Source organism: Barbus barbus, assembly GCF_936440315.1.
Source record: "Barbus barbus genome assembly, chromosome: 28".
Lineage (NCBI taxonomy): Eukaryota > Metazoa > Chordata > Actinopteri > Cypriniformes > Cyprinidae > Barbus > Barbus barbus.
This window is the reverse complement of record NC_136756.1, coordinates 15,525,796-15,538,868: the sequence shown is the minus strand read 5'-3', so window position 1 is coordinate 15,538,868 and position 13,073 is coordinate 15,525,796. Positions and strand designations below refer to the sequence as shown.

The following is a 13,073-nucleotide window of genomic DNA, read 5'->3' as shown; positions in this document are numbered from 1 at the left end:
GGGCCACTGTCCTGCAGAGTTAGCTCCAACCCTAATCAAACACATCAGAACAAGCTAATGAATGTATTTTAAGATCACTAGAAAGCTACAGGCAGGTGTGTTTAATTAGGGTTGGAGCTAAACTCTGCAGGACAGTGACCCTCCAGGACCGGAGTTTCCCAGCCTCGCACCACGACACAAACCTACGTCTGAATCAAATGTATAATATATCAATGCGTTTCAAGTGTTTTTCCCTTTTCACTTAATGATTTCTTGACATTTTTTGACAGATTTGTGATTTTGAATTGCTCTCTGAACATTGTCTCATGATATGTGAATGGAGAATTTTCTCTGTAATATTTTGGGAGACAAAGCATTCAAAAGTATGGCTTTTTGGTTAGGAAAATCCAAGTCTGCCAAATTGATTAATGTAAATATATTTACCCATTTTGCAGACATTTTATCCAATGTGCCTTGTTGGATTACTCAAGTTATACATCTTTTCAATGCATGCATTCCTTGGGAAATATTAAACAGAATGTTGAAGAATGTGTTTACAGACTCTAGTGATCACGTGTTTTCTGCAGCCAGACAAACAGTGGAGTAACCTGTATAAAGCTTGTGCATAATTACACACTTCACTTTACACTGCACAACTCTCCCAATCAGGCTCAAGCTGAATCATTTTTATTTATTTATTGATGCATAATGTTTTTATGACGATGACAACAAAAAATATATATTTCAGATTATTCCAATGCTTGTTAGCTGTAAAACAAATGTAAAAAGTTACTTTTAGATAATGCTTACTGACTGATATCACTACTAGTATAACTGCTATTTCTGTCAGGACCACTATCGTCAAAGATGACTGACAATTAGCATACAGTTTGCATTGGTGGTATGGTTCTGTTCTGGGCAAGAACTCCCTGCGCATCCATGCAGCCTAGCATGGATAAGAGCAGGGAGAGCAGCAATAACCCCCCAGGGTAAACAGAACAGAACCAACATAAATGTATTGCAGATATAATTTTAGTTCAATAATTTAATGTAACATTTTAGAAATTAGTCTGATTATAGAATAATCAGAAGGCTGAATCCTGACTGACAAGGGGAGGAGTCGGGGATGGAGGTGGGTAATTAGCTATTGAGCAACGCGAAGCTGGTGATAATACTGAAGGAGCTTATATATGAGTGCCGTGATAGGTGTCGCATCCCTATAGGTAGACGTGGATCAGCTGAATGTCAGCTGATGCGAGCTTGACTAACGTGACCTGCTAGAACTAACGTTGACGCTAGATTTCTGTCAGGACCACTATCATCAAAGATGACTGACAATTAGTTTGGATTGGCGGTATGGTTCTGTTCTGGGCAAGAACTCCCTGCACATCCATGCAGCCTAGCATGGATAAGAGCAGGGAGAGCAACAATAACCCCCCAAAACAAAACCATGTGCCATACCCCCCAACAGAAAATGACAGTGAAAATCTCAAGCCTTAAGCAACAAGTATGTAGCCCTTAAATGACAAGAATGTTGCCTTAACCAGCAAACGCCATAGCCACAAGCATGTTGCCCTTAACCAGATGACCTAACGAGTATGCTGCCAATACCTGAAAAGCTTAAGCAACATGTTCTCACTTACAACCAGATAGCCTTAGAATACGCATGCTCCCAATAACGACCAGACAGATTAGGAACAAGCATGCTCCCAATAAAAACCAGACCGCTTAGGAACAAGCGTCTTCCTAACAACCAGATAGCTTAAGAGCAAGCATGCTCCAAACAACCAGAAGTAAGGCGTATTGTCAGTATGATCACATAAGCTTAGCACGAGCACTTCAATGAAAACAACTAAAGTCTAAGCAATACAGATAACCTTAGCAAGCAGGTTGCCAATAATCTGAGAGCATTAAAAAGGAATTTATCTTAGCTTCCTGAACACCTTCAGAGATGAATGGAGAACGAAACATAGCCAGCTTGGACGTGGATGCTTGATCTCTTATCCTTCTTCATGTGGGGAATGAAGATCTGACTTAGTCAGTCACATAACTAATGGAGACCATATCAATAATATAACAATGCGTGAAGCAATGCTAACTTCCGAATCAGGCAACAATATGCGAAAACTTGCACTTGCCCCATGGTCTCTTACTTATGGTTCGCTAGAGCGATCCCTCCCGGCTTAATGCACGTTACAACAGCTGTGTGGGGCAGTGCCTATAATATCAAGTGAAATAATGATGAGAAACATAATCAGCTTTGCCCTTTGCGGTAATACTGTTTTAGTTAATCCCTAAATGTGTGAGAAAATCAAACACAAACTTAAACCCACTGCGAAAGCACATGTTCAAGTTACAAACTTGAATGAATCGAGATGAAATCCATAAGGGGAATGAATCCTCTCGCTAAGTACCCGATTGCACAAGTCGTAGTACTGAGATGATGGTGTTTGCCTGGTGAATTCGCCATTAATTAGCTATTGAGCAACGCAAAGCTGGTGATAATACTGAAGGACCTTATATATGAGTGCCGTGGTATCGCATCCCTATAGGTAGACGGTCACCATGATTTTGCCAAGACATGTTCCTGGATCAACATTATTGTCCAAAAATATAGACTTATATCACAGAATATCACCTTCTGTCATTACAGCTACAGTGTTGGTTGCAATCATGCTGACCGTTGGTGGTCTTGTGAATGGTGGGAGGCAGTTAGGCATTAAATGACCACCAGTGAAAACACCAGACTGGACACAGTACAATATCTGACAGCCATCACTAATGGCAGCAAGATGTTGCTGCCACCAACCACCGACACATCCAGCCTAGTCAAGAAGGCTCACCAACGCCTCTTCTTCCTTAGGACACTGAAGAAGAATCACTTGTCTCCATCCATCCTGGTGAACTTCTACCGGTGTGTGATCGAAAGCTGACCAACTGTATCACAGTCTGGTATGGGAACTGCTCAGTTGCTGACCGCAAGGCACTGCAGAGGGTGGTGAAAACCGCCCAATGCATCACAGGGATACCACTTCCTGCCATTGAGGACGTCCAGAGAAAACGCTGTTTACGTCGAGCTCGCGGCATTCTTAAGGACTCCTCTCACCCTGACCATAGACTGTTTAACTTTCTGCCCTCTGGGAGGCGCTTCAGGAGCCTCCGAACAAAGACCAGCAGACTCAGGAACAGCTTTTTCCCTACAGCTGTCTCCCTACTGAACTCTTCCCGATGATACCCCCTCACACACCACTACAAACTCTTCACCCCTCCCCATCACTAAATCGGTTTAAAAAAAATAATAATAATAATAAAAATCCAACACACTGAGTAGCTACTATGTACTGAAAGTTTTATTTTCTATGCACTTTCAGTGTTCATTGCACTAGTGTTTATATATCTTAATGTATAGCTTATTCATATCCATTTGTAATTATGTTAATAGTTTTTGCTCATAGTGTACATATATTTACTGCATAATCCATCTGTATAGTATGTTCATATCACCCATCTGTATATCATATTGATAGTATTCAAATTTGTAAATTATGTCCATAGTACTGCCTTATCTGTATATTTCTGTACGTAACATATATGTGGGGAAGTTGTGCCCTAATGGTTAGAGAGTCCGACTCGTAATCCAAAGGTTGCGGGTTCAAGTCTCGGGCCGGCAGGGATTGTAGGTGGGGGGAGTGAATGTCCAGCACTCTCTCCACCCTCAATACCACGACTGAGGTGCCCTTGAGCAAGGCACCGAACCCCCAACTGCTCCCCTATTATAGAATGTTTATTAATACACATTTGAGTGATTGAATGTAAAGTAGAGGGAAAGGGAATAAATACATAAAATAATAATACATACGTACATAAAATTGGCTCTAAACATTCATTTACAAAATTATTCAGTCCCCAAAAGTCTAGCAGAATCAAATGGGATAAACAGATTCACTACAACACAACTGTAAGATGAAAAGCTGAATAAAGTTTTGAAGTGTCTAGAGCCTCACAAGTGGCGTCTACTTGGGAGCACCAATCAGATTGAAGTACTGGTCAATGACGGCACAGGAGCATGGGGACCAGGTGTGCGGCATGGGCCAATGGGACGTGGCTAGGAAAGTGAAAGTAAAAAAGAAGAGAGACTTTGGAAAAGAATAAAAGAGACATTAACACAACTCAAGGATGTAACACCATTGACACCAAGCTTCAGTCTCTGCAGCAAAACATCACAATCTTTGCCAAAACGGCTTGATACTTCAAAGAATCCATGATGTCCTTCATACAGTCAAGACTTCCACTTCCTGCAACAGCAAGATCATGGAGATTGGACCATGGAGTGTTCTTCACTCTTAAAACCAAAGGTGCTTAAAAGGTTCTTCACAGCAATGCCATAGAAGAACCATTTTTGGTTCTACAAAGAACCATTCAGTCAAAGGTTCTTTAAAGAACCATCTCTTTCTTACCTTTTTATAATATGAAAAACCTTCTTTTAAAGAACCTTTTGTGAAACAGAAAGGTTCTTCTGATGTTAAAGGTTCTTAAATGGAACCATTTAGACAAAAAGGTTCAAGGTTCTATGGCATCGTGAAGCACCTTTTTTTTAAGTGTTCTGCTCATAGGTTTTGCCTTTTTTGCACCAAACACCACTGATTCGTGACGAGTCCAAAAATCACATCACTCCATAAAACATTCTTCCAGAACTCCACAGATATATCCAAATTCATTTTAGCATTATCAGATGGGTTTTTATGTTCTTCTTGAGTGGCATTCTGCAAGATATAATGCAGGCCATTCTTGTCTTCTTATACTCTGCATTGAAATCATCTTGCAAGTCATCAACAGTAAAGTGAGAGTTTTTTTCTCAGTTGAAATGAAAGGATAGGATAGGATGTGACATGTGGCCAAGTGGTGACCCATACTCTGAGTTTGTGCTCTGCATTTAACCCATCCAAGTACACACACACAGCAGTGAGTGCTGAACAAACAAACACACACAGTAGTGGACAGCCATTTATGCTGCGGCACCCAGGGAGCAGTTGGGGGTCTCACCTCAGTCGGGATATTCACTCCCCCAATGTACAATCCCTACCGGACCTTTGGGTTACAAGTCCGACTCTATCCATTAGGCCACGACTGCCCCTCGACTGTTTGAACGACTGCTTGCCATGACTGCCCACGACTGCTTGAACTTAAAATACACTATAGTATAAAATAATTGTTTTTTTGGATAATCATTTTTTTTAGGGAAAAAGTGACATAATTACACACAAGCTTTATCAAAGACCATATCCCTTAAAGCAGTGGTCTCAAACTCAATTCCTGGATAGCCACAGCTCTGCAGAGTTTAGATCCAACCAGCCCCAAAATCACACCTGCTTGGAAGTTTCTAGTGATACTGAAGACCTTGATTAGCTGGAGCAGGTGTGTTTGATTAGAGCTGGAGCTAAACTGTGCAGAGCTGTGGCCCTCCAGGAATTGAGTTTGAGACCAATGCCTTAAAGGGACTTTGGCTTTATACAGGTTGTTCCACTAGATGGTGATATATGAACACCAGCCCCAGTGCTCTAACCCCAATGTAACAAGGACGACTAAAACACTTAGCAGTCTACTGCTTTTCAGATAACACCATCTAGTGGAATAACCTGTATAAAGCTTGAGCGTAATTACACAAGTCACTTTTCTCTGCAAAATTTGGCTATTTTTAACATTTATCCGTTTATATTAAACGGACTGGGCATCCAGGCTTAATACCCATCCGTTGGTGTCATTTGCCCTTTTACATTTCTTTCTTATGTTAAAAATAAATAAAATTTATATGGAATTTAGGCTAATATGAACTTTGGTCCGCTGTAAACAAAATGTGTTTAAACGTAGCCTTATAAATTTTATTTATTGTGCAAAAATTATAGTGTAAACCCATTAGGCTACTACTAATAAAATAACCAAGTTGAATGCATCAAGAGACAAAAAGGGTTTTGTTAATTAGAATTATTTTATTTTTACAAAGCATTAAAAGGATGCAAGAATCCTTGAAGTATAAACAACAGTTATTATCCTGTCAATTACTTTTTGGCAGTTTTTGCTTTGCTTGATTTGGAAGCTCTTCGTTTGGCTCTCTTGGGTTTTGTGGGTTTCTTGGCCGCAGCTGTCTCGCTGGCTTTTTCAGGACTTCTCAAACTTCTCCTTCTCTTCTTGGGTGATTTCTTTACCCCGGCAGGTTTCTTAGCCGCCTTTCTCTTTGCCCTCTTCGCCTTTGGCTTCTTAGGCTTTGTAGCAGCTTTCGAGCCGATCTTAAATGATCCAGATGCTCCAGTGCCTTTGGTCTGAATCAGGCGACCGCTGGCCACCAGTCGCTTTACTGCCAGTTTGATGCGCGAGTTGTTTCTTGCAACATCATAACCACTGGCAGCCAGAGCTTTCTTCAGAGCGACCAGAGAGACACCACCGCGCTCCTTTGAAGATGACAAGACCTTGAGGATCAGATCAGACACGCTGGCTCCTGACTTCTTGGCCTTGGATCTTCGTCTTGGCGTTTTAGTAGCAGAAGATGGGGCTGATGGAGCGGCTGTGGACATGACTGACAGCTTATTTGAGCTGGAAAGTCAGCTGGAAGGAGATGTCTGATGAGACTGAGTTGGAGGGCGGGCGCGTGCATTTTAAATAGTCACCGTGAGAACCGTGTAGACTCTAATCATGATTTCAGCGCCTTTTTATGAGCCACAATAATTTGTGTTTTCCGACTAATAGAAAGAGTATGTTTTCTGTTTTTTAAAATACTATAACGACCCGGATTGTCCGCCAGAAAGTATAAAAAAGTGCCACAATAACATTTAACTTGTAGGTAGCATTCTATTAATACAGTTAAAACTTGTTTTCTATTTGCAAATGTGAAGAATTGATGTGCCATGCTGTTTTAAGACTCAAAAGTTTCTAGACTTTTTACAATTGAATGCCTTTAAAAAGATTATTTTCTTATTATGTGCAATTGTTCCGTCAGATTGGACCATATTTAATATTACCACGAATTAAAAATATTAATATTTTGCAGAGTTTTTCAACAAATAATGCAGTTTTAGCCGACTAAAACACATTTTCTTTTTTCTCACTTTTAGCAAATTATGGCCTTACAAAAACACTGACACGCTGAATAAATGTAATTAGAACTCCAATGACAACGATAAATCAGATTTTTAATATATTCTTTTTATTTTATTTGGGTGCTAACATTTTCAGATATATTAGGTGTGATTGTCTCTGATCTGAGGCTATCAGATGTTACTCATTACATCCATTGTGTTTATGTGGCAGACATTTAAAACTTCAAAAGTTAGTTTAATTAATAAAAGCATTTTACTTCTTAAAGTTTGATCTTCTGGAGTTATTACACCAGAAGGGTGTCTCCCATACTGCTGAAACCTTATCTCTGATGCCATGTCAGTTGGATGATAAATGACCTAAAAGGACCCTTTTGGTTGTTTTGCATGTTCAGAGATATCTGAGGGTTACATAAGCGTAAATGATTTTACTACTTTTAAATCAAATATGCTCAGTTTGTGAGAGGTTTTGTGATCAACTAAAATTAAAACCCTGTGCTGTGGTGCTTGTGCTTCAAAAAAGGCTTTGTATGCACTGAACATCTTCAGGATATTGCCAGGGGGATTCACAACATTTTGTTCAACATAGTGTGAGGCTTTCGCAAATGTATTGTGCATTAAGGTAGCCTATTGAATCTTTATAGCCCAGCTGGTGCTAATTATGAATTCTGTCCTCCAAACTGAAATTTCAAAGCTGCTGTGTAAACAAATTAAAAGTAGGCCACCTTGTACCATTAACAAACCAGTTACCATGCAACAAAAACGAGCCTGACCACCTCAAGTTGACATGTCCCACTTTTGCTAATGATCTGTCCCAGTTCAACTAAAAAAATCAAGTGAAATGCAGTCAAAGAAAGGTTACTACTTTAATACTATACTTTACTACTTTATACTACTACTATACTATTTCCATTCAAAGGTTTGTAGCATAAAAACAGCTTTTATCACAGATGTATACTGTCCCACATTCTCGGTGCTTTTACATCTCTGGTCACGTCCCCTAAGCACGGAGCTCTGCGGTATTTAGGACCTGGGGGTTTCCGCTCCTAAACCTTGAGAGGAACATGTGACTGACTGACTGACAAACTCAACTATAAAGATCACGAGGAAATAAAACCTAACAAATCCGAAACATTCACAGCTTGGTCGCCTATCATTCAACAGAAAACATGGACTGCGGAATTCTAACATCTAAAACCGTTCTTTTATTTCTCAGTTTAATATTTTGGGTAAGTTTGTGTTGTTCTTTTTAACACAATTTCTGTTGTATGTTGTTATAGAAAGATATAAATTGCACCCTAAGAGTTTTACAAACCCATACTGTTGTTTTTGCTGTTAGTTGATTACTATTTGTAGGAAAAAGGTTCCTTTATAAGCACCACAATAGTTTGTATTCATCCAGAGGTTGTTTCCCCTCCTCCTCCTCCACACACTTAATGAATGTTTAGTCAGAGTAACTTGCTTCTGACTGCGAGCTCTTCTCTAAAAATGTCATTTAATTTAGGGTGAGTCATTTGTTTGCTCTTTGTTTATATGCTTAAGAAAACCATATGAACGAGATTGTGTTGGTTGCAGCCTTTAAAGGTATTCACACTTGTTTACATCAGAGTTGATGTAACTGTCAGAGCTTCTAACTTGATTTCAATGGAAAAAAAAAAAAAAGTGTTGGTGCCACTGCCAATGTTTTCTGTGTCATCTTGAAGGCCCAGTCATCTGACTTGGCGTAGTCCCGCATAATCATTTTAGGCTTCAATGGGCATGAAAGTGAGTTCTGTTTAAAAAAAAAAAAAAAAACATGACTTTTAACTCTTCTGCATAGCCATTTTAATATTTTCATCTACATAACCAATAAAATTCACAGAAATCAAGACACTTTTTTTTTTTTTAAGGTTAAGGCCTTTAGGGGACCCGTTGTTCTGGCCCTTTTGGACAACATGCACTTGTGGTTTTATGAGACAGTTTTTCTTTCTTTCTCTAACAATAGTGCAGTAAGTAACAAAACCTGGAAATCTGGAACTGAAAGTTCTTATTGTAGCATCTTTGTCTTGTGGAAAGTTGATGTATTGCCGTTGTCATGTGTACCTTCATACCTCAAGGGTTTCTATTTTGCTGTGCTGCTTCTGTTCAAGCTGAGGCACAAGATTAGCGTTCCAGGATAGATTAGAGGGCAGGAGAAGGTTACTCAGTCTCGTGACTGACTGAAGGAACAGATCATGCGCTAGCGAGTCATACATCACCCAGAATTCCAAAGTGTACTTGTTATGAAATGACACCTTATGACATCATGTGAGAGATGATGAATGTATTGTTATTATGGAACTGAACTGGAAATTCAGAGAAGCATGTTACTTTGTGATACTTTCTCATTTCAACAATCTTTAAAAAAAACACAGTTTAAAATGTTTTTGCCAAATAGTTTGATTTTCAAAAAAGAATGTCAAAGTAACTAACCTTACCTTTTTAATAAAGTTTTTCAAAGTCATATTTAATGTATTTTGGAACATGTCTTTGACCCCACCTGTTGTGTGTGTTGTGTGTTTTTTTTTTTTTTTTTCCCAGGCTGCTGGAGCGGCCCTCGCGTATGTTGGCTCTTATGTGATAAAGAGCTACAACAGCTTTGAAGACTTTGTGTCTGATAAGTACTCTGTCATCCCAGCAGCCATCATAATCGGTGTAGCTGTGGTCATGTTTGTCATCGGGATCGTTGGCTGCTGTGCAACTCTGAGGGAGTCCAAAGTCGGTTTAGGCTTTGTAAGTATGGGCCATCTGTCTGTGTACCTTTTGTGCCCAAAGCCTTTGTTTCAGTTTATTTAATCGAAAATAGAAAGTAGGGACCATGTGGTGGTTTCTATTCCCTCTTGAAAGCCTCTGGGGTATTACTCTTTTCATCATTTTTAATATTGTATACTTTTCTCTGAATTTGCATTAGTTTCTTCTCATCATCATGATAATCTTCGCAGCCGAGGTGACCGCTTTTGTGTTTGGCTTCATCTACAGGGGAAGAGTAAGTAATTCTCATATGATGTACTTCTGAATTGTATGTATGATATGTAGAAATATGAATCATTGGAAATGGTTTCTTATGATGTTTACAGATTAAGGGTGACTTAGAAAAGTCAATGAACGGCGTCTTTCAAATGTATGACGGTGTGAACACTGAAGCCCATGCAGTGGATTACTTGCAATCTCAAGTAAGGCTGAAAGGTTCATGTCATTGCAATAATTTTTGGTTGCACAGGAAATGACAGATGCAATAGATGCATGAAGGATTCTCATTCTCTTTATTCTCCCCTCGTCCTTCTTTACTTTTACATTTCCAGTTGGAGTGCTGTGGCGTGAATAACATCACAGACTGGACTGCAATACCATGGTATAGCCAACATAACAACTCTGTGCCACATTCCTGCTGCAAAGCAAATGCTACACAATGCACTGGCCAACTCACCCAACTAGATCTTCTGAACACACAGGTTTGACATCTGATATTGTGCATTATTTTATTCAGTTATTTTAGAATTATTAATGCTATTATAGTATTTAATATTTTGAATTAGCTTTATTTTTTATATTTTCAGGTCATTTTTATTTATTTTTTGACATTTTTGTAATTGCATGTTATATATTTCAGCTTTATTTAAAATAAAAAAGTGTTTTATTATTATTATTATTATTTTTATAGTTACAACACTTATTCAGATCAGCATATTATATTAAAATTAGGTAATTTGTTTTGTTTTTGTGGGGGGAAAAATCTCTGTACTCTCTTGTTCCTACAGGGATGTGAAGCTAAACTGGAGCAGATGCTTCAGGATGTGCTTAGTTATGCAATGTTGGTCATCCTGGGATTTGCCATCATTAAGGTACATCAGCTCATTTTAGCCTCATCTTCATCCTTGTTTATCAGACGATGAATTTTCAGCAACTTGTTTTGTGTGTCTTTTTTCAGCTGTTTGGCATGCTCAGCATCTGTGTCATTACCTGCAGAAGCAAGAAGAATGGCTATCAGCCTCTGTACGCGTGATTGTAAAATCTCCTGAATCCCTCACTTGGGACAGTCTCTACATTCTCGATACTGTGCAGCTAAACAGCCTCACTGGCACCATAAAAAACAGTGGTTTGAAGGTGTGGCAGTATTCCAAACATTTAGTTAAAAAAAATAATTTGAATGCCTTTTGGTTTGAATTTAAAAGTGCAACTTGAACTTGAAGCAATCCTGACAGGAACCACACAGGTGTGTGGTCAGAAAAACGCTGAACATTATCAAATAATCAGAGGTGTCTGAAAACCATGTGACATTAAGTAGTATTGACTATTAATGTTTTCCTGCCAAACAGGTTCATGCTAGCCCTTGACAAATACTTTGTCTATGTCTCCAACCTCACAAATGTACTAGTAAATGTTATATAGCAGCACTTCACCAAATGTGTTTAAAATGTAGATCAAACTTTAGAGTTGATAGATGCACTTCATTTTTAAGTATTTTGTTTGTGTGGACTTTAGTTTCTACATTACATTCAGTGTTTTTTGTTTGTCCAAATGATATCTGTCTTATAGTTGTCTGTTTACATGCAGTGTAACATTTTTTTTCTTTTGCTACGGTTCAAATTATATCTGTTGTATAGTTATCTATGTCTATTATATTCGTTAAAATGATTTAGCACAACAGAAGGATATTAAATTATGGAAATAAACTGGTCTGAGTGCATTTCTGCATTTTTCTAGATTACCAAAATGCATGTTCATAATTATCCTCAAATGACTATTGTTCATCAACACCATTTCTGAGGAAATACACATGTGAATTTAGATAAATTGTGGGCGTACACTTTAGTTGTTATCTGTCTCACGCTGACACATTTGTGACGATATCGCTCATGAAAGTTCTGAACTGTAATTATGAGAAATGCTCTGTTGGCCCACTTTTTTTTTTTTTTTTAATTCAAACAACACAAAATGTATTGAATCCCTGAATTGAGTAAACCATCTTGACACCCTTAAAATGAACAAGCCGTCCCTTACTCTGTAGCAGTGCTTTCAGATATTCACCTTCACATTAAGTTGAATGTAATGAATAAACAGTTGTTTACAATACTATAAAATATTCTTCATATGTAGAGAGAGAGAAAAATCTGTTAACCCCATACAATTACAGCACTAGTTTGAATGTTGTTATATTTTGTGAGTTTTTTTTTTTTTTTTTTTATCAGAGAAAACCCTAAAAGAACGAAACAAGTCCTGCTAAATTTAGTAGTCTATAAATATAGTATATGATACGATACAAATGAATAAAACTGTTTTGTTAAACAAATCAAAGTTAAACGTACTAATATGAGTGCCTGATTTGTTAGAGGTCGCTGCAAGCTAAAGGAAAAAACAACCCTGGCTTAAATATTTCAGAGGACCCAAATGGATATGGCATGGCGGTTGAATGATTTGACTTCGCATAAAAGCTTATATATAATCTAACAATATAAATGACCAATGATAAGCACAGTGTAAGTAATTAAACACAACATACTGCCTTGGTTATTTTTATTAGTTTTTTCAGAAATGTACACACTACATGTGTATCTGTATACATATTTTTTGCCCTCTCACTCTCACAGAGCTGACTCAGGTGTTTGGACAGAGGAAATGTAGACGAGCTCTTCATTTATCTAATTTCCTCCTCTCACCACTGACTCTCAGTGCAGTAACCTGACCTCAGTCAGGATGAAGCGTTTGGAGGGCAGCCAAACACCCCCTCTCTCCTGCTGAGGAGTCCAAAGATACTGCATCGCAGCACTGCCGGAACCGAGGCACTCATTTGGTTTCCAGGAACTGCTCTACTTTTTTTTTATCAAGGACTTGATAAACGGCACATAAACAGAATGAGGGCGAGAGAAGTGAGAGTGTGCAAGTACAAAACAAAGAAGCAGAGCTTGAGACCTAATCACAGACACCTCGGTTCACTATGTCTTGAGAAAAAAGATAAATGGTGATCAGAATGAATCGAAAAGAGCTAGA

The 13,073-nt window shown here is 38.5% G+C and overlaps 2 protein-coding genes across 2 annotated transcripts; one reads left to right on the top strand and one right to left on the bottom strand.

The window, feature by feature from the left end:
• Positions 1-5,956: 5,956 nt before the first annotated feature.
• On the bottom strand, positions 5,957-6,598 carry LOC306848601 (histone H1.5). Its single transcript, XM_079383244.1, has one exon. It carries the CDS (start codon positions 6,546-6,548, stop codon positions 6,036-6,038), a length of 513 nt encoding a protein of 170 aa, XP_079239370.1. The 5' UTR covers positions 6,549-6,598; the 3' UTR covers positions 5,957-6,035.
• A 1,477-nt stretch (positions 6,599-8,075) lies between these two features.
• tspan36 (tetraspanin 36) lies at positions 8,076-12,229 on the top strand. Its single transcript, XM_079382349.1, has 7 exons — positions 8,076-8,296; positions 9,627-9,818; positions 9,997-10,071; positions 10,163-10,258; positions 10,388-10,537; positions 10,844-10,927; positions 11,014-12,229. The coding sequence occupies exons 1-7, from the start codon at positions 8,237-8,239 to the stop codon at positions 11,086-11,088; spliced, it is 732 nt and encodes a 243-aa protein (XP_079238475.1). The 5' UTR covers positions 8,076-8,236; the 3' UTR covers positions 11,089-12,229.
• Positions 12,230-13,073: the final 844 nt, after the last annotated feature.

Excerpts from the sequence above, each read along its gene's own strand:
- LOC306848601 (XM_079383244.1), bottom strand. The coding sequence starts at position 6,548 with ATGTCCACAGCCGCTCCATCAGCCCCATCTTCTGCTACTAAAACGCCA.
- tspan36 (XM_079382349.1), top strand. The coding sequence starts at position 8,237 with ATGGACTGCGGAATTCTAACATCTAAAACCGTTCTTTTATTTCTCAGT. Across the intron at positions 8,297-9,626 it reads TTCTCAGTTTAATATTTTGG|GCTGCTGGAGCGGCCCTCGC; the intron begins GTAAGTTTGTGT and ends TTTTTTTCCCAG. Across the intron at positions 10,259-10,387 it reads TGGATTACTTGCAATCTCAA|TTGGAGTGCTGTGGCGTGAA; the intron begins GTAAGGCTGAAA and ends TTACATTTCCAG.